At 29.9% G+C, this 18,475-nt stretch overlaps 1 protein-coding gene across 2 annotated transcripts in view; it reads right to left on the reverse strand.

Moving 5' to 3' along the window:
• Positions 1-18,475, reverse strand: part of LOC134680751 (rab GTPase-binding effector protein 1-like) — a 41,625-nt gene that overhangs the window by 21,844 nt on the left and 1,306 nt on the right. The window contains exons 2-16 of one of the 2 annotated variants that reach the window (XM_063539969.1): positions 17,993-18,130; positions 16,858-17,061; positions 14,825-14,951; positions 13,892-14,009; positions 11,675-11,764; positions 10,769-10,864; positions 9,276-9,411; positions 7,655-7,813; positions 5,365-5,460; positions 4,761-4,792; positions 3,850-4,132; positions 3,374-3,498; positions 2,469-2,690; positions 898-996; positions 412-450 (exon numbers count right to left, since the gene is read on the reverse strand). In XM_063539969.1, the coding sequence (XP_063396039.1) occupies positions 412-450; positions 898-996; positions 2,469-2,690; positions 3,374-3,498; positions 3,850-4,132; positions 4,761-4,792; positions 5,365-5,460; positions 7,655-7,813; positions 9,276-9,411; positions 10,769-10,864; positions 11,675-11,764; positions 13,892-14,009; positions 14,825-14,951; positions 16,858-17,061; positions 17,993-18,130 (1,964 nt within the window). The remainder of the gene's footprint in view (positions 1-411; positions 451-897; positions 997-2,468; positions 2,691-3,373; positions 3,499-3,849; positions 4,133-4,760; positions 4,793-5,364; positions 5,461-7,654; positions 7,814-9,275; positions 9,412-10,768; positions 10,865-11,674; positions 11,765-13,891; positions 14,010-14,824; positions 14,952-16,857; positions 17,062-17,992; positions 18,131-18,475) is intronic. The other variant, XM_063539970.1, reaches the window with a different exon arrangement.

Genomic DNA, 18,475 nt, shown 5'->3' on the forward strand with positions numbered 1-18,475 from the left:
TAGAATTTTCATTGAAAAAAAAGCCCAAAATCAAAATGGCCGCCATTTCCATAGTAACAAAGCCCAAAATCAATTTTTAAAGTGTTAGTTGTTAAGTATGTTAGTTATGTAGTATGTGTACAAAGAATGGTAAAAATCTGTGACATAGGTGTGAACACTAATTTTGGTCCTTACAGAGAATGGCTCTTAATATGACTTCTAGATGTATTTTTTTTTTTGTCTTTTTTGTGATGTAAGGTTGTTCTCTCGTTTGGGCTATTGCCCTGCATCTCAATTTATTCATATCTGCATATTATCTTGAAAAGATCTATTGTTGGTTACTCATAGATATAAGGAAGATGTGGTATGAGCGCCAATGAGATAGCTATCATGTAAAATTATGTGTATGTAATTATAATTAATATTACTGACCTCATTTTGAACTTCTTCTCTGGATCCTGTCAATACTTGCTGTAAAAAGAATTAAATAAAATCTAAAATTAACAGTCGTAAAATTGCAGCCCCCTGTTTCTCTTTTTGTTTTAGATTTTCATACATTTTTTTATATCATTGTCCTGATAATGTATTCCTTGTTTTTCAAATGTTGACAAATTACTATCATCTAAAAAAAAAAGTTTTACAACAGACTGAACCAAATGTTGTCTATCTCAACAAAATAAAAGATCGTTTGGTATTTACTTTGAACACTTCATTGAATGTGCGACAATAAATTGGCTACCAAAGCTTACAATGCACTTTTTTTATTTAACCTTATGATACATTAAATTTTGATGATTTTCTTCATATCTTTATTATCCAATTGTGAAAACACAAAATTACATTTCAAGTGTTATCTGACACCATTCCTTTAAAAATATTTCTAGAAATTTGCCTCAATAAAATAATACTTATACCTACCAGCTGATCTCTGAGATCTACTTGGGACTGTGTAAACTGCTGTTTCAATTCTTCTATATACTTTTCACAATCTTGTAATTTGTTTAAAAGACTAGAAACCTGATAATAAAAGAAGTATTAAAGAAAATTATTTATTATTTTCTATACTCAATTAAAACTGATTTTACTTGAAAACATACATTATAAAAACATTAACATCAGTTAAATAACAAAGCTGCAAAATTAATAGTTGACAGTGTTGAATTCATTACATTTTACTGAACTTGAATATTACATAAAACTAATAATAAGGCTCAATACATAAAAATGAATTTCAATTTTTACTTGTTGTGCATGTACATGATATATTTATGGTAATTCTTTTAAAATAATTCAAAATCATAAATCACATTTTAGGATTTAACCCCTTTTTAAGGGAATTTATTGGTATATAAACCGGACCATTTCACTCACAAACAAATATGAGTCCTTTAGATATGTTTGTAAGTGACTTGGTTCAATTATTACACCAATAAATTCCTTTAACCCTTTCGCCGATGAGTCCCGGTTTACCTGGATTCACGCTTCAGACAGCTGACGATGAGTCCCATTTTACCGGGATCGGAATACCTGTTTTATGTTTCCCGCTCAAAACAGTGCAAACAGTGGTTATCTTTCTTTGATGAATACCCTGATGAAAGTGTAAACATGGCGGTTTTGTTTGTTGAAAACCGCGTCAAAATCAGAGATAATTTACGGAATTTACGAGAATTTGAAATGAGGGAACATTTTTTTTGAAAGAATACGGAAGAATTGAAGCCAAACTAGTATACTTTTTTGACATAAAACAAAACACTAGGAATGGACATCATTCAATGTGAGGAATTTGTACAGCCTTATAAAAATTTTCAAAATTTTGCCGTTTTGGGTTAAAAAATTACAATTGGGGGTTAAAAAGCAGAATTTTACGAATTTCACCCAAAATATGCTGAAAATTGGAAAATTTGAATATTTTATGAAGAAAAAATTATCCAAACATGAACAAATCTGTGAACATGGTTTTAGTGAATGAAATAAATACACAAATAAGTACAAACAAGTTTTTATTGACATTTATTATGATCATCTCCCACTTGAGTAATAGTAGCCAGGGAAGCCATCGTCTCAGAGTAGCTTCTGTCTGGGCAGCAATCGGTGAAAGGGTTGAAGGCATTTATTGCTTATGATTCTTCAGAATTCCAGATAAGGAATCTAATTGCTATTGTAACCTCTATCACACATTAATTTATAATTTGTATATTTGTGTGAATGAATTGGCCTGGCACATGAATATATTTTTTGGTTTACACAAACAAATATACTCCAGGAAATTTGCGATCTGATTTTTATCTGTGATCTGGTTTGGATCATTATCAACGCCATCTTATTTACACTGGTTACCAAAAGTAGTTCCATCAATGACATCCATAGAAAATAAATAGTGCCAAGAGCCACTACTGGAAACCCTTATGACCAATCATATTGTGCAATTCATATAAGAATTATTGTAAAAAAAACAATGTCAATAACAGCTATTACAAATGTTATATTACCTGTTCGTCAGCCTCAGACACTGTCTTTTTGAGCGTGTCTTCTAGTTCTGCTATATATTTTTGTTGACTCTCCGTTGTAAGTATCTCACTGTTTAGATTTCTCTCAAATGACTTGGCTCTAACTTGTTCTTTCTTCAGATCGTCCTGAATGTTCTGTAACTGGTCTTCATAGTTATTACACATATCACATGGCTTACCTAACTTATCTCGGGATTCCTTTAACTGAAAAAATAGTAATATAAATATGTTCTTATTTTACCCGTCAAGTATAAATTCATTTCAAAATCTCAGATGTTTTGTTAACAGTATACAATGTCTTAGTACATTAATTTTCTACAAAGGACACGCAGGACTAGCAGATGTTGTGTTGTGGTGCTATATATCTCATCAATTAATACCCTACATTTTCCTTTTTAATAAACCAGTTTTATTAACTTTTATTAGTGAAGATTTCACTGTAAAACATCTTTCAACATACAACTGTAGATATAACACTCATTAAAAAGATATTATCTGACATGGGATTGTTTCTTTAATGTACATCCATGATTTTTTTTTTGGGGTTTTTTTATTTTACCAGAATATAAGACCTCAAACGAACTGAAAACATGTCTCACAATATAATTGCATGATGGGTTAAACTTGGTGCAAAATGCCATCATGTGATGACTTGAAGTTGCTTGGCAAAATGCATTAAAGATGTGTTGGTGACATACGATTGCAAAGCTGTCCTGGTCAGGCAGAGTTAAACCAGTAGGCAGCACATAAGTTGGTATCAGTCATGGTCATAACTAATGCTGTGAAAAGTCTCATTCTTCTTTGAGTGACAATTGACATCATTCTCAATGTAGGGTCACTATCATTTAGAAGATGCTTTTTTAATTTTGTTATTTTAAATTACTGACCTGTTGCTGTAGAAGGTCCCATTCTTTTTGTCCTACCAATCTTTTACCATCCACTGAGATTCTGTCCACTTTAGATTTAGCTGAGGCTATTAGTGACTGTCGTAGTTGTAGTTCTGGTGTAGGATCTACAAAATATTAGTTTTAATTTCAGCTTTAAATTAAATATTTGCCTTCTGTGGTTAATGTTTTTGTACTAATTTTACTTTTTCAAAAAACAACAATTTTAGAAATAACTATTTAACCTCACACTCCCAAGAGAAGTCAGTCTCCAACACTTGTTATAGTGAAAAAAGTTAAAGTGACTTGTAAATACAAATGTCAACAACTGAAACCGCTCAGTGAATCTTTTTATTATTTATGTTCTGCTTTCTTCAACATCATCGTATTCTGATCCTTTGAGAACCATTATCTGTAATTTTTTTTCTTTCAAAACTATGGTACAGAATTTGACCTGATTAATCTATATAACCTTTTACCTGTTAGAGCTTTAGTTTGTGCCTGTGATAAATATGGTAAATTAAGAACTTTTTCTGGACTTATTTGTATACGTAATCCATCAAGTTCCTCATTAGAATCTAAAACACGACTGTCTAAAAATGAATCTCCTTCTGGTAAATCTGAGGCATCTAAAATTGATTTATCATCGTCAGTCTCATTGTTCAAATCTGCAGTTATATTAGGAGAATTGGCACGTACTAAGTCTTTTTGAGATTGTTGTTTTAGCTTTTCTTGCATTTTGGCGTCTGCATTTTTAAATTTCTGTAAAAAAAAGAAAAGAAATAAAACATTTTATGAAAACACAGCATTTTATAATTCTAGCAAACTTTACTACACATAAGATTATGAGCTGGACAAAGTAGTTAATTAGACAGATCAACAGTTAATTCTGGTTTAATACCACTATCAGTAGCCATGGTTATATACAGTTTTTATTAGTGGAGAATACTTGAGTTTCTGGATAGGAATAGAACCATCGACTTTAAGAACTAAACTAGCAATTCTAGTGAAATAAGACCAGGGTAGCACACACTTTACTGAAAGCAGTATTCAGACTCATAACCTCAATATTGATCACTGCAGATGAATTACTTCGAAAAATTGGCCACTGAGGCCACCATAGTCAAGTAGTTATTATCTCCCCTGATAATGGAGCAAGTCATTATATAATTATTAGATCTGCATTACGGTATAAAGTGTCATACAGCCAGTCCATATTATACCAACAGCTGTATCAATTGTTTAAGACTCGTTTCTTAACCAATATATTTTTTTAAAGCACTTATCAAGCACATGATTTTTTTTAGATTAATAATAAACAGGTTGAATTGACTTATATTACTCTTCTAGTAGCCAATATCAAAATAGTTTTTTTGTTATTTGTTCTTACCTCCGAAGCTTCCTCTGCCTTCTTCAACGCCTCTGTAAAAAGATAATGATTTCTGTACAACAAACAGTAAAAATTTGAAATATACATTTCAAGTTTGCTACATTATTATATATTCCCACCTTTCAATATATAGAATAAAATCGTAATTATACTAATACTTTAAAAAAGATTTTTTAATCTCAAAATGTTTTTGTTTTTTTTATTTATGAAGCAATAAATAATGTCAGCACAACAATAGATCACAATGGCCCAGAAGTAGAAGCTTTTTTAGAATTATATATAAAAGTTCAAAGTTTCAGTTTTGCTGTACAATGTTTACACTGCATGCAAACCATGCTACAAATTTTTAAAGACAGCAGATATCACATGTTATAAACATTTATGGTTGAAATTATTTATAGTCATGCAAGTAATCACTCCTTCCATGCAACCTGTGCAACAAGCGAAAAAAATTAATGATATTTTAAAGTCATTTTTGGCATTGATGACCTGGTGTAGACCATCATTTTTTGTTAATGCTTTCAAATTGTACATACTGCCCCTGTCTACATGTATTTTTTTTATTGATCAATATAACGACCTCTGAAATGATTTACAGTAGTACCTATCAAGCGTCCTTCTTCTTGTTGTTTCTTTGCTCCTTCCAGATCCTTTACTTTCTTCTCTTGTGCCATTCTTTCTTCATCTTTTTTCTGCATTTCTATTTGTCATTTAAAGTTATCATTAAAAAATCTACATCTCAAAGATTTTGTTCTATATGTACTGTTTACTTATCCAGTATAACATGTATAAATAGATGTTTTTCTTTTTTCTATTTCCTTTTACAAGTGCTATAGCATAGGTCTACTTGTTCGTTGAATATTTAAAGTGTAAAGCTGAAAGCTAAGGAAGAATTGCCAAAGAAAAGCTCTTGAAAGAATCAGCTTTGAAGGAAATATAAAGATAAAGATGTTTTATTTATCTCAATTTTCATAGCAAGGTGTCAGATAACTGATTTATGCTTTTAAAGATGGTCAAAGAATAAAAGTAATATCTTTAGTACCGGAATATCTAATTTATATTCACATATATTCACAAATGAATGCTATTATTTAAAAAAAAATATGTACAGTTGACTTTCAAATATTTTTCTGTTTTGTTTAAAAGCACAATTTAGTCAACAAGATACACATTATTTATGTTATCACATGAGCAAATTCAAATTGTCTCCCATTGATTACTTTATCATTAGCACTGCTTTGGTCAAACTTGGGTTGACTCAAAATTATACCACTGTCTAGATAATGGGAGAAAACTGTACAAGATTCATGAATTAGCATAGATATTGGTTAAAATGAATTTTGCATCATGGTACATTGTACCATATTGTTTGACTTTTTAACTCATCTTAATCTATCATAATTACATTTTCTGAGTTTTTATTATAAAATTTGGTTGACTCTGATGCTATCATGTAAGATAATGTTTAATAAATTTGGCTTAAAGCTTAAAAATGCTAGTTGAAATTAAGGAGTATACTGTAATAGGTCCAATTTTGTGAAAACACCAATGAATCATCTTTATTAGCAGATACACTTCAAACAAATATAGAACCATATCAGGCTTTTTTTAGGCCGAAAAAAATATATGTCTGTTTAAGGTTACATGATCAAAATAAACAGGGGTAGGTCGGCATTTCAATTTTATTATTTTTATCCATTTTATTTTCTGCAGTCAGTCTTGCTGTGGTCGGGGTTGTCCATGGGCTGAGTTTACCCGTATTTTGAATGATTGGATTATTTCCCTTTGTTATTGATTTGGGAAAAAATGGCGGCAAAATGTTTATTTCATCACACAAGTCGCGAATTTACTAAAAACAGCTATCATATTCATTATTATGAATATTGGGATGTATCAGGCAACAATATCTTCACTTTTAACAAGAAGTCAGTTTATTTTTCACTTTAAGACGGAAATAAAATGGCTTAGGGTCAGCGTATAAAATAGGGTCGGTCGGGTAACCGTAAACAGACATATATTTTTGTTTGCCTTATATACTATTATTTTTGGTTATACATCTGAAATAAAAATAAAATGGGGGCAAGTTTGCATTTAAATGATCATCAATTTGAAAGAGTTAAGCGAAGCAAGCTATCCATAAAAACAAATGGCTATGTTATCATAACACATAACTGTTATTTTCTTGTTGTTTACATTTTACATTTAAAAGTAACTTAAATAAATCTAAACAATATATGAACGCAAAAATATTTTCCCGTCGTATAAAATTGACAAACCTCAAAATTTTGTCAAAAAAAAATATCCATGTGTTCACAAATAAATTGCAACAAAATTAGGTTACTACGTTCATGACATACATGTTTTTGTTTTTTGTAAACCTAATTTGTAAAGTTGATATCAAGACAGATATATTCTTACAAAACACACACAATAAAACAATTCATTCCGTTAGTTTTTAAACCAGGCTGTTATTACATATATCTAAACAATGCATGCTTTCTTTAATTTCTGAAATATCTATTTTTCACTTTTTTAATTGTCAATAATGAGAATTTGCACTCCTAAAAAGATGTAGAAATGTGTATGTATTTTTTCCATCAATATATGTATTCATTGTATGATAACAACTAATAAATCTAATGAAAAGTAAGATAACATTAACTCTATATTGATAATTAATTATGAATAAGATTTAGAAGTTTTCAGGAAAGACAAGCTTATATCAGAAAAAAGGCTATATGTTTGCATATGATTTTAATTTTGAAAACTTTTGAAAACTTGGGTTTATTTGCTAAATAGTTTTATCCTTCATTTGACATTTAAATACTATATTTGCTATATTCATCTGAATGTGTAAGCTGTACAATATCCTTGACCTATATATGACCTCTAACCTGCTATTTGTCTTTGTTGTTCTGCTGACAGAACACTTTCCATTCTCCGTAAATCCATCATCATTAATGTTTGTGATTCTAAAAACTGATCATTGGCCATTTGCCAAGTCTGTTGTAACTGTTCATGCTCTCGTTTCTCTTCATTTAAAATACGACAAACTAAAATATAAACAGACTTTATTATTATTCAATACCTAGAAATATAATCAAAATCCTATTTTGTTCTGTTTTAATTTTTTATTTTTAAATACTTTTTACACTGTGGAATAAGACTTGAGGAAGAAATAAGGACTCATAAAAACACATATGTTTCTTTAGATTATCACTTTATGAAAAATCTTCTGCTGGCTAGTCTGTATTTATTGAATAAGAGCATAGCGTTAGATTTTTCCAATAATTGGGCAAAAGAAAAACATCAAAATTTGCTTAAATAAAATACCATGGAGTTCTGAATGTAACAACATTTTTTATTCTGTCAGGTTGAATATGTGGGGGGGGGATAGAAACTTTATGGGGACTCTGGGATTTTCAGCTCAGGATTTCAGGATTGACCTATTCAGGATCTTGGAGTTCTTTTTTTTAAGTCTGGGATTTCGTGTTTTTAAACCTAGGATTTCGGGATCAGGACCCTCTTACCCCCCTCATATGTGTTTCCTTTCCAGTTCTTCAATGTCCATTTATGGAAGTGCTATGGAACATTTGATTACAAAAAAGTTATTCTCATCATGTCTGTGACAATGGCATTCATTACTCATTAACTGACATAACAATCATATTTTTTTATTGTGATGGATCAGAGGCTTGTGGGTCATTGTTACACAAAATATATTGAATTTTATTTCAATTAAATTGGGGTGGGTCATGTTTTCTTGCCCATATTTGCTACTTTTCTTTGCTTGAAGCCAATTATTCAGATTTTTTGTGCAAATAGGGAAAAACACAACATGTAAGCATTTTTTTTTTTCATTTTTCATGTAATAGTCATTATTTTGTTTGTCCATGCACATACCACTCTCACCTATATATGACCTTCTCCAATACTGTGGATTGATTATAATTTGCTCGGTACCAATTTTCATTGATTTCGTGGGTACATTGGAATCACTAATTCAAATTTTCAACGAATTCAAAATTTCTATTTTGTGCAGTGATTGACAAAACCACAAAATCAAATATCCATGAATTCCTCAAACCACAAAAATTAATACTTAGAAAACTTAAATGAATAGACAACTTTCGAGTTCCATGCATTTCCGTCAAAAACTTTGGTTTTAATGAACATCACTGGTGCGTTTAGGTGCGTCATGACTTCTGTTTCAATGTTGAGCAAGTGATTGAAAAACTATAAAGTTATATTGCACAAATAATTTGGCAAATTAAACTCTCATAATTGACAATCTGCACTGCTGACATTAGGGAATTGTGATTAGTTACCTACGGAACAAATATTATTTCTAGTTTACACTGCACAATGACGATCACTTAGACGCTTAATGAACGTTTATATTGCAGGGATACAGGCGAGCCCCTCTATCTGGTAAATGATGTCACAAAGGGGTGTATAATTGACGAGTTTTCTTCGGTGACGGATGAACTCGAAAGTGGTCTATTGCATTATTACCTTCTTCTAAATCTTTCTTCGTCTTATCACATTCTTCTTCAAAGATGTTTTTCTGTGTTGTCAGAACAGCCACATACATTTCTAAATCTTTCCTTGACGACTTTTCTACTCTTAAATAATGAAGTAATTCTTGAATCTGTAATGGAATTGCTAATCTAAATTTAATATCAATATAGACAAACTTCCATTAATAAATCCTATTAACATGCAATATGAGTCCTTTCTTCTGGCATATATAATAAAATCAAATAATTTAAAAACCAGTACAAAAGTTTAATACTGTAAATTTATTATTGCGATTTTGTCATTTGAGACTAATATGTGATTTGAATTTTTGCAATATAGAGAAAAATCCTGGTTAATTCATATAAAATATTTCAAAACGTGAGTTTTAAATATTTGATTATAACCCTGTCACATTTTTTGCAATAATAAATACATCCAAATAATTTCTGAATTTTAAATAGTATAAAAATATTTTGGACATCATTATTTTGCCGGATTTAAAGGTTATATAAAACCCTTTGGCTATTTTGTTCTTTCCGTGAAATTAGTGTTAATTTACACCCTGAGAAAATAACCCTTACTGTTTCCTCTCTGATGGTCACTGTCAAAATATTTGATAACAAATGTAAACATTTTTAGTTTGTTCAACTAATTGATTGGAACCTCCACTTTGTTTTAAGCAGTAAAGACAATATTATTAAATATATTGGTTCTGATGTCAAAAAACCCAAAATACTATTGAAATAGAAACGATCAATGAATTCTTGTTATTTTTCATCTAAAATAGTTCCCATATGAGAAAACATATTGCTTAAAATAGTATCACAGATTTCTCATCTGGAATTGGTTGTAACACCATGAAACTTTATTGAAAGCAGTACCAATATATCATAATCATTTATGACTATTTACAATAATGTAGAAATGGTGTTCAGATAACAGGACCCTGTCACTAAATGTTTAAAATATAAACTATGGAGGTGAGGTAGATGATTGCCAATGAGACAACTATTCACCAGATTTCAAATGATGAGATTTAAACAGCTATGGGTCGCAGTATAGCCTTAAATAATGAGCAAGACCTAGACCTACATATATATATATATATTTTTTCAACTTTAAAAGGTTCTGCCATATCAAAATAGAAAACAATCAAAAAGATGAAAGTAACAAAATTATTAACAAATAAATAGGGAATTAAAATGTTTCATTAGGACACAGATGATGCCCTCCTTTTTGCATATAAGATTGCAAAGAGACATCACTCTACAACAGTAAAAGTGACACTTACAAAATTTGTACTTTAATCTGTGTTTTGTGGTAATGAGCATTATGTATAAGTTTCATAACATGTATTTGAGGCAAACTACAGACAGACATGGGTAAAACTTAATGCCCCCTGCGCCAAGGGGGGCATAAAATTATCTGTGCTCTCTTCTTCTCTTATCTATCGTTGATTTTTTTGTCTGCTTTGACATTGATCTTACCCTATCTTCTGGATCTTTAGCATCCAGATCTGACAAAGACTGTGTTTCTGGAGTGGCATGTTTCATTGGAGGTGTACCTATATCATCAGGATTCCTCTACAGAACATAAAATGTTATGAAATTAGAATAAATAATATAAAATTCATGCACAATAAAAGATAAAAATTCTTTTATAAAAATTATTTCATTTTGATTCCTCTACAGAACATAAAGTACTGTAAATTCAGTAATTATTGCATACAATTATTTTCGCGATTTTGTCATTTTAGTCTTTAATGTGATTTAAATTTTTATGATTTTAAGAAAAATCCTGTTTTATTCATATAAAACATTTCAAAATGCGAGTTTAAATTATTGCGTTTACAACTCTGTTGCATTTTTCGCAATAATAAAAACCTCACAATCATTTCTGAATTTACAGTTTCATGAAATTAGAATAAATAATATTAAATTCATAAGCAATAAAAGATGAAATTTCATTTAATATCTTATAAAAACACTTTATTTCTAGAAGCTACTGTATATCTTAGATCAAATAACTATTTGCAGCATTGAATGAAAGAGAAAGTAAATTAAATAGAACATGTCAAAATTTTATTAAATTTTAAACAGAAAAATCTTCATCTAAGGATGATTTTTTTCAATTAACCTCCTTTTCTAAATCTGCATTTGATGTGAAAAAATAATTTTCATATATTTTATCTATAGCAAGTATAATAAGTATTGACACATGCTATACTTAAGGTGGTACCCAACACCTTGACTAATATTAATGTGCTCCTTTAAAAATATGATTATAACGTTTTGCAGATTTTTACAGAGTTATCTCCCTGTAGTGATCGGTATCACCTTAAGTACTGTGTAAGCCAATTTTATATTATTTTAAGCACAATTTATTACATGTACCTCATATGTAGCAAGTTTGAATTTCAACCCTTTAATCTCTTCTTCTAAAGGTAAAACAACTGATTTCAGTATTTCTGCATCAGCTTGGGCCTGAAATGCAAGACAATCACTTTTACATGTACAAACATTCATATCAAGAAAAAATATCAAGCCCTTATTTTTCTCAGCTTGTATACATAAAATTGAATGAAAATGATTTTATAAGGTAAACATTGGTATGTCAAGTTATTTAGGCAGTTTTTTTTTGGTCTATTTATAGGTTTATGGAAACACATTGTTGTCTGGTGAATGAAGAGATGAATGAAAGCAGAGTATCTCATTACAAACAGCCCAATAAACAAGAAGCCAAGGTTAACAATGCTTTTTCTCGGGGTACCAATCTGCTCTATCACCCTCTCAGTTATGTGTTATTTGATTTATCATACTGAATGTCCTGTCATTGTTGTCTTTTTTTATTGTCAGTTTTCCTAGTTTATAAATACCTATAAATAGATCAAAGACTTTCCCTTTTGCTTTTTATATATAATAAGAAAAATAAATACAATCTTTTTTGGTGTCTTCAAATTGCAGTCTCAGAGATTTCTAGACCGTATATCATTTTATTCATAATAGGTTCTTTGTAATGTAGGCAAATAAAAAAATATAATTCCCCCATATTCTTGTTTTATGTCAAGTTAAAATTCTACTTAATATTTTTTTTACATTTTTTCAAAGTTTTAAATTAAAGTGTTTTTTTGTGTAACACATTTATATTTTTAAAATGTTTAAGATGTATAATTCTCCTTTTAATGATTGATATCGAATTCCTTCAACAACTCTAGGAGAAAAAGATCTTACAAGGCAGGATAAACATACAATCTTAATTGTCTAGCAAGCTCAATTATAGTTTTACATAGTTAGACGTTCTATTTGAAAGTTCTGTAAAAAGTAAAATCACAAAAATACTGAACTCTGAGGAAAATTCAAAATGAAAAGTCCCTAATCAAATGGCAAAATCAAAAGCTCAAACACATCAAATGTATGGATAACAACTGTCATATTCCTGACTTGGTACAGACATTTTCTTATGTAGAAAATGGGGGATTGAACCTGGTTTTATAGCTTGCTAAACCTCTCACTTATATGACAGTCACATTAAATTCTATTCTATTGACACTGATGCATGAACAAAACAAACAGACATAATAGGTAACAAGAGGCTGTCACAACGACAGCAAACCGAATTTATTAACATTTATTTGTGTCCTGGCAATACTAGTATCACAAGAACCATAACTGATGAATGCTGAAATTGAAAATCGTCAATATCAAATTTGACCTCCATTTTGTAGTCAGTATCAACATATTAAAATTTGAAAAGCTTAGATTGAATGGTTCATTAGTAAATGCAACAAAGTGAATGGAAACGCCATTTTACGATCTTTCAAGAACCACAACTCCTGAACAGTAAAAATCAAAATCGTCATTATTAAACTTAACCTCTATTTTGTTATCAGTAACAACATATGTAAATTTCAAAAGCTTGAGTTGAATGGTTTATGAGAAAATGCACGGACACGACTGGAAACATCATTTTTCAATCTTTCAAGAAGCATAACTCCTGAACGGTAAAAGTCAATATCGTAATTATTGAACTTGACCTCCATTTTGTCATCAGTAACAATATATTAAAATTTTGGAAGCTTTGGTAGAACAGTTCATGCGTAAATGCACTGACACGACTGGAAACTCCATTTTTCAATCATTCAAGAACCATAACTCCTGAACTGTAAAAATCAAAATCGACATTATTAAACTTGACCTCCATTTTGTCATCGGTAACAACATATTAAAATTTGGGAAGCTTTGGTAGAACAGTTTATGCGTAAATGCACGGACACAACTGGAAACTCCATTTTTCAATCTTTCAAGAACCATAACTCCTGAAAGGTAAAAGTCAAAATCGCCATTATTGAACTTGACCTTCATTTAGTTGTCAGTAACAACATATTAAAATTTTAAAAGCTTTGGTTGAATGGTTCATGAGTTAATGCATGGACAACATTTGATTGCCGCCTGCCTGCCCACCGACAGTCCGGCTGCCGTACATCCCCAAATCAATAACTGACATTTTTGTCACAAAAATCCGGTTAAAAATGTCAAAATACAGCAGTCAACATTGAGTTATAATCATAATCAGTCTTTTCAGTCACTTTCTGAAGATTCTGTTTTTTTTACCTTTTTCATACTGGCCTCTAAATTTTCTTCCTCCATTGACAGATTAGATGACTGTTGTCCCAGAGAACCTGGAGCTATCTGTTTTAACTGCTTAGCAACTGAAGTTAGAAACCCTTCTCTGAAATAAAGTATTCATATTCCTATTTAGTTTCAATTATATATAGCACAATACAAAATGTTTCTGAAATGTTCTGTGTGAGTTGTTTCGGTTTTGGTTTGTTACCCCGATTTTGTTTTTTGTCCATGGATTTATGACTTTTGAACAGCGGTATACTACTGTTGCCTTTATTTATAAATTAACTAATTGTGTTTTTCTGCCTACTACTGTGAATTTCATGAGTATAAATTTTCATGGATTAAGGAAAAAATTATTGTTTCATAGATATTTGATTTAGATGTATTTACCAGTTTCCATGTAAGCATATTAAATATTAAAACTTCAAAATAGACTACCCAAGTCCTCAAACTTGGTAACCAATGAATAATAATGAATCCACAGTAGGACACATCTCAATAAATCTGCATGGCAGACGAAACAAGCATGATAGCTGTCTGCTTTTCTTTTTATTTAAACATGTCCGACAATTATCTCAAAAATACTATGGTATAACACCTTCATATAGATAATACATGTATATAGTACATAGCTGACTATGTGGTTTTTGGTTTGTTCATTGTTAAAATGACATGGTGACTTAAAGGTGTTGGAAAGTTGTCTCAATGGCAGTATACCACATCTTCTTATTTTTGTATAGTATAATGATAAGTCTATATTGAAAATTGATTTTAAGTATATAGCTTAGATGAGAATAAAATAGGTGTTTACACAGATAAATTTTAAGTCAGTGAAACCTTATCTCAAACTTGATCAATTGTTTTGTTGTTGGGAGAAACAAGAAATTGTCTTAATTCTACAACTTCCATTCCAGTTACCTTTCCTGACTGAGTTTACTTCGTAGATCTCTCACTTCATCCTCATACTTCTCGTTCAGTTCTTGTAGTTTTGTTCTTTCATTTTCATATTGTGCTGCTGTAGATGTAGATGCTTCTTCTGCTACTTCTATCAAAATATATATAAAATTGAGAATGGAAATGGGGAATGTGTCAAAGAGACAACAACCCGACCATAGAAAAAATAACAGTAGAAGGTCACCAACCGGTCTTCAATGTAGCGAGAAATTCCTGCACCTGGATATCAAATGGTTTTTTTTAATACTGACTTTATCAGCCAGAATACCAAGCGGGCCTGTTAGGGCAGCTGATATTCAAGCTGATGAAGTCAGTACATTTGCATCAAAAATTAAAATGTCATTATTATTTCTATTTGCAATTTGTCATAGCTGTAGTTTTTGTAGGCTGAGAGTATGTAGTAGAATGAAATTATAGTAACTTTGTAAGTAAAACAACTTTTATGCATACAAAACTTTGGGATATTTGTTTGGTTGTATGAATGACGTTGCATGCATTTAATTGATAAATTGCCATGTACCGTATTTGGGCATGTATAGTCCGCACTTTTTTTCCTTAAATATGTAGTGTGTACAAGGGGTGCGGACTATACACAACTATAGACGGTTTTCGAAATTTATTAAAAAAAAAATTTTTTTTTTTTTTAATTTTTTTTTTAATTTCGTTTTTCTGCATCAACAATGTATATTGGAGACGTTTATTGTATTTACTTCATTTAATTCTTATTCTTTTATTCTTTTTTAACTTTTCTTTTCAAAATTGATTATTAAACGTAAAGGTGTGACATCCTGCATAGGTAATCAAGAGAGGTAATTAGGGATTAAGTATGGGTGTGTAGCAATTAAATAATGATGTCAAGTTTTGACAGGTGTTAAATATTATAATCCCAGGCAATAAAACAACATGATCATTGAAAAGATTATATAAGATTAAATAGTTTTAAAATTTTGATTACTGCTAAATAATTTAGATAAATGTTTGATCTCTTTTTTCTTTTGTTCCATAATATTCAAATTATTTCTGTTATATTATATATCAGCTTGGACATACTTAGACAAATGTTGATTTTAAAATGAATCTCTTGATTAATAACTACTTATATAAAATTATTAAATATTAACTACCTGATGAAAAGTTCTACCATTTCATTTTTTTATGAAATAAATAAAACATAATTATTTTTTTTTATAAAATACATGGAGAATAGCTCTCTTTCAATGGATTTTTACAGTGAACTAGACTTTTACAATAATTTTTTATTTTTTTTTTTATTTTTTTTTACAAAACTTTTTTTCTCGATTTTAAGGGGATGTAAGAGGGTGCGGACTATACATAAATGCGTACTATACACGGCCGAATACGGTATGGACATGAGCACGCACTTAAACATAATGTCATATTTTTTTGTCATTGCCTAATATTTTTTGGAATATTAAGTCTTTTCTATGATTTAAAAAATACAAGGCAGTGAGATTAAAAGGAAAATGTACAAATTGCTGATAAATACTTTTATACTGGAATACATATGGCTTTAAGCATACATTTATTTGTAAGTAAATCTATTAATTTTTTGTTAATTAATACTCTAGCAGAAAATAAGAATACATAAGGTGGTAACAAGGGTGATTGCAAATAAGGGTCATTATTCTGATTGATGGTGTTTTACATCACTTTATTATTAAGCCATTTCGCTTTATCAATATTACCTTATATTCAAACGAGACTAATCTGAAAACAATTTTGATTTGTATTTTATCTGCCAAAAGGCTCTTGTTATAATCTTTAAACACAAGGTTCTTACAGGCAAATTCAATAACAGATGCAATTTTTACCTCTTAGAATAGACATTACGTCTTTGAACTCTATAGTAAAAACAATAATCTTGAAAGCTTTTCAGGTCATGCAGGTGCCAATTAAGATTTAATGTGTAACAATATATTTTTTTTCATTCAGAGATTCTTCTATCAATAAATATAGACTTTAGTACACAAATTTACCCTTAAGTAACCCCTGAAGTGTGTCTACTTCCTGATTACACTGTCTACGTATTTCCAAAATGGCGTCTTCTTTATTTGACTCAGAGAAGGACACTGCTGCTTTAATATCCTCTAATTCTGTTCTCACGTCATTTAATTCCTTCGCTAGAATGTCTGCTTTCTTCTGTGTCTCCAAATGGGCATCTCTTTCTGTCTTATATTCCTCTGAAATTTACAAAAAAAATTTTACATGAATAATTGCTTCATTCAAAATAAAATCGAAGAATAAGTATTATAATAATAATAATTAATTAACGTGAATGCCAACTTAATTTTTCATTTGAAGTTTCTGTTTCATTGAGTTTTACTCTATGAATCCTCTCAAATTGCAAATTAAAAAAAAAATAACCCAGAAACCTTGAAGTATTCTCATACATTGTTGTCATATAAGTAGACAGAATACAATTTTCAGCTCATTATCATTGTTATACATGTATAGCGTGCAAGTGATCGGTCAGGTAGATATAAAATATATGTTACAAGATGCTCAGTGTTCCACCTCAAGGTTTTTAGCACCATCCTGCCGCAGATGGTACACATGTATAGATTTCTGAAACAAGAACCCTTTTGGAAATATTCCTCTAAAATGGTTGGAGTTAGACATATTCAAATCAGTTCACATTTCACGTTACTAGTGATACTTTTGGTACATGTATCTGTAGTTTATTATGAAGATATATACATGGTGATATTGATCTTGTTGTTATTTGAAGTTTTTTCATTATTTGAAATTCTTTCAAACTCTTAAATCTAATTCCCAAAATTGATTTGCAGCAAGATTATTATACATTGTATATATCTTGTAGAGCAGCATATAATTACATGTAGTAACAAATGTTAACAAGAAAAACAATATTATATATCTATTAACAGTTTGTCTTAAAATAAAACTATCAATTTTAAGAAGTAACTGTAGGCTTATATATGTGAAATTGTATGTTTCTGTTCTTAAGGATAAACTGTATCCTTACATGCCTAAAGAGGTTTCTTAACAGCTTTACTTTAATAAAGAATTATGCATGTATATTAAAAAAAAATATCTAACGACTTCATAACCATTGTTCTCAGAAAGTGTTTTTTAGTACATGTTCCGTACCTTCTTTTTGTAAGAATATTTCCTTAAATTTGGCTCTTTTTGATCCAAATTCCTTTTCTTGAAGTTCCTTTTCTTCTTTATATTTTAGTTCCCTCTCTTCAAACTCTTTAATTTTTGTTTTCAAATTTTCAATTTCATCTGAAATAAACATGATAAATAATTACATGAATAAGAACAATGAACTGAAGCACACTAAAAAATCTTCTAAACAATGCTGACAGCTTTAAGGGCAAAGGATATAATAGCAGGACAGATTATAAAGTCAATAAAATATTTTGATGCTAATATAATGTGAAGCATCCTTATAATTTGCAAAAGAAGTATTGTTCTGCTTTTAACTAAAAGAAACAAAAACATATGGACCATCTCCCCATCAATCAAAAATTTGATAAACTAAACAAAAGATGATGAATCGCCATGTGTGCATTTATGATTATATATATTAGCAAACATTAAATTTAGCCTACATCACATACATTGGTG

The sequence above is a fragment of the Mytilus trossulus genome, chromosome 8, assembly GCF_036588685.1.
Source record: "Mytilus trossulus isolate FHL-02 chromosome 8, PNRI_Mtr1.1.1.hap1, whole genome shotgun sequence".
In the NCBI taxonomy this organism is placed as follows: Eukaryota; Metazoa; Mollusca; class Bivalvia; order Mytilida; family Mytilidae; genus Mytilus; species Mytilus trossulus.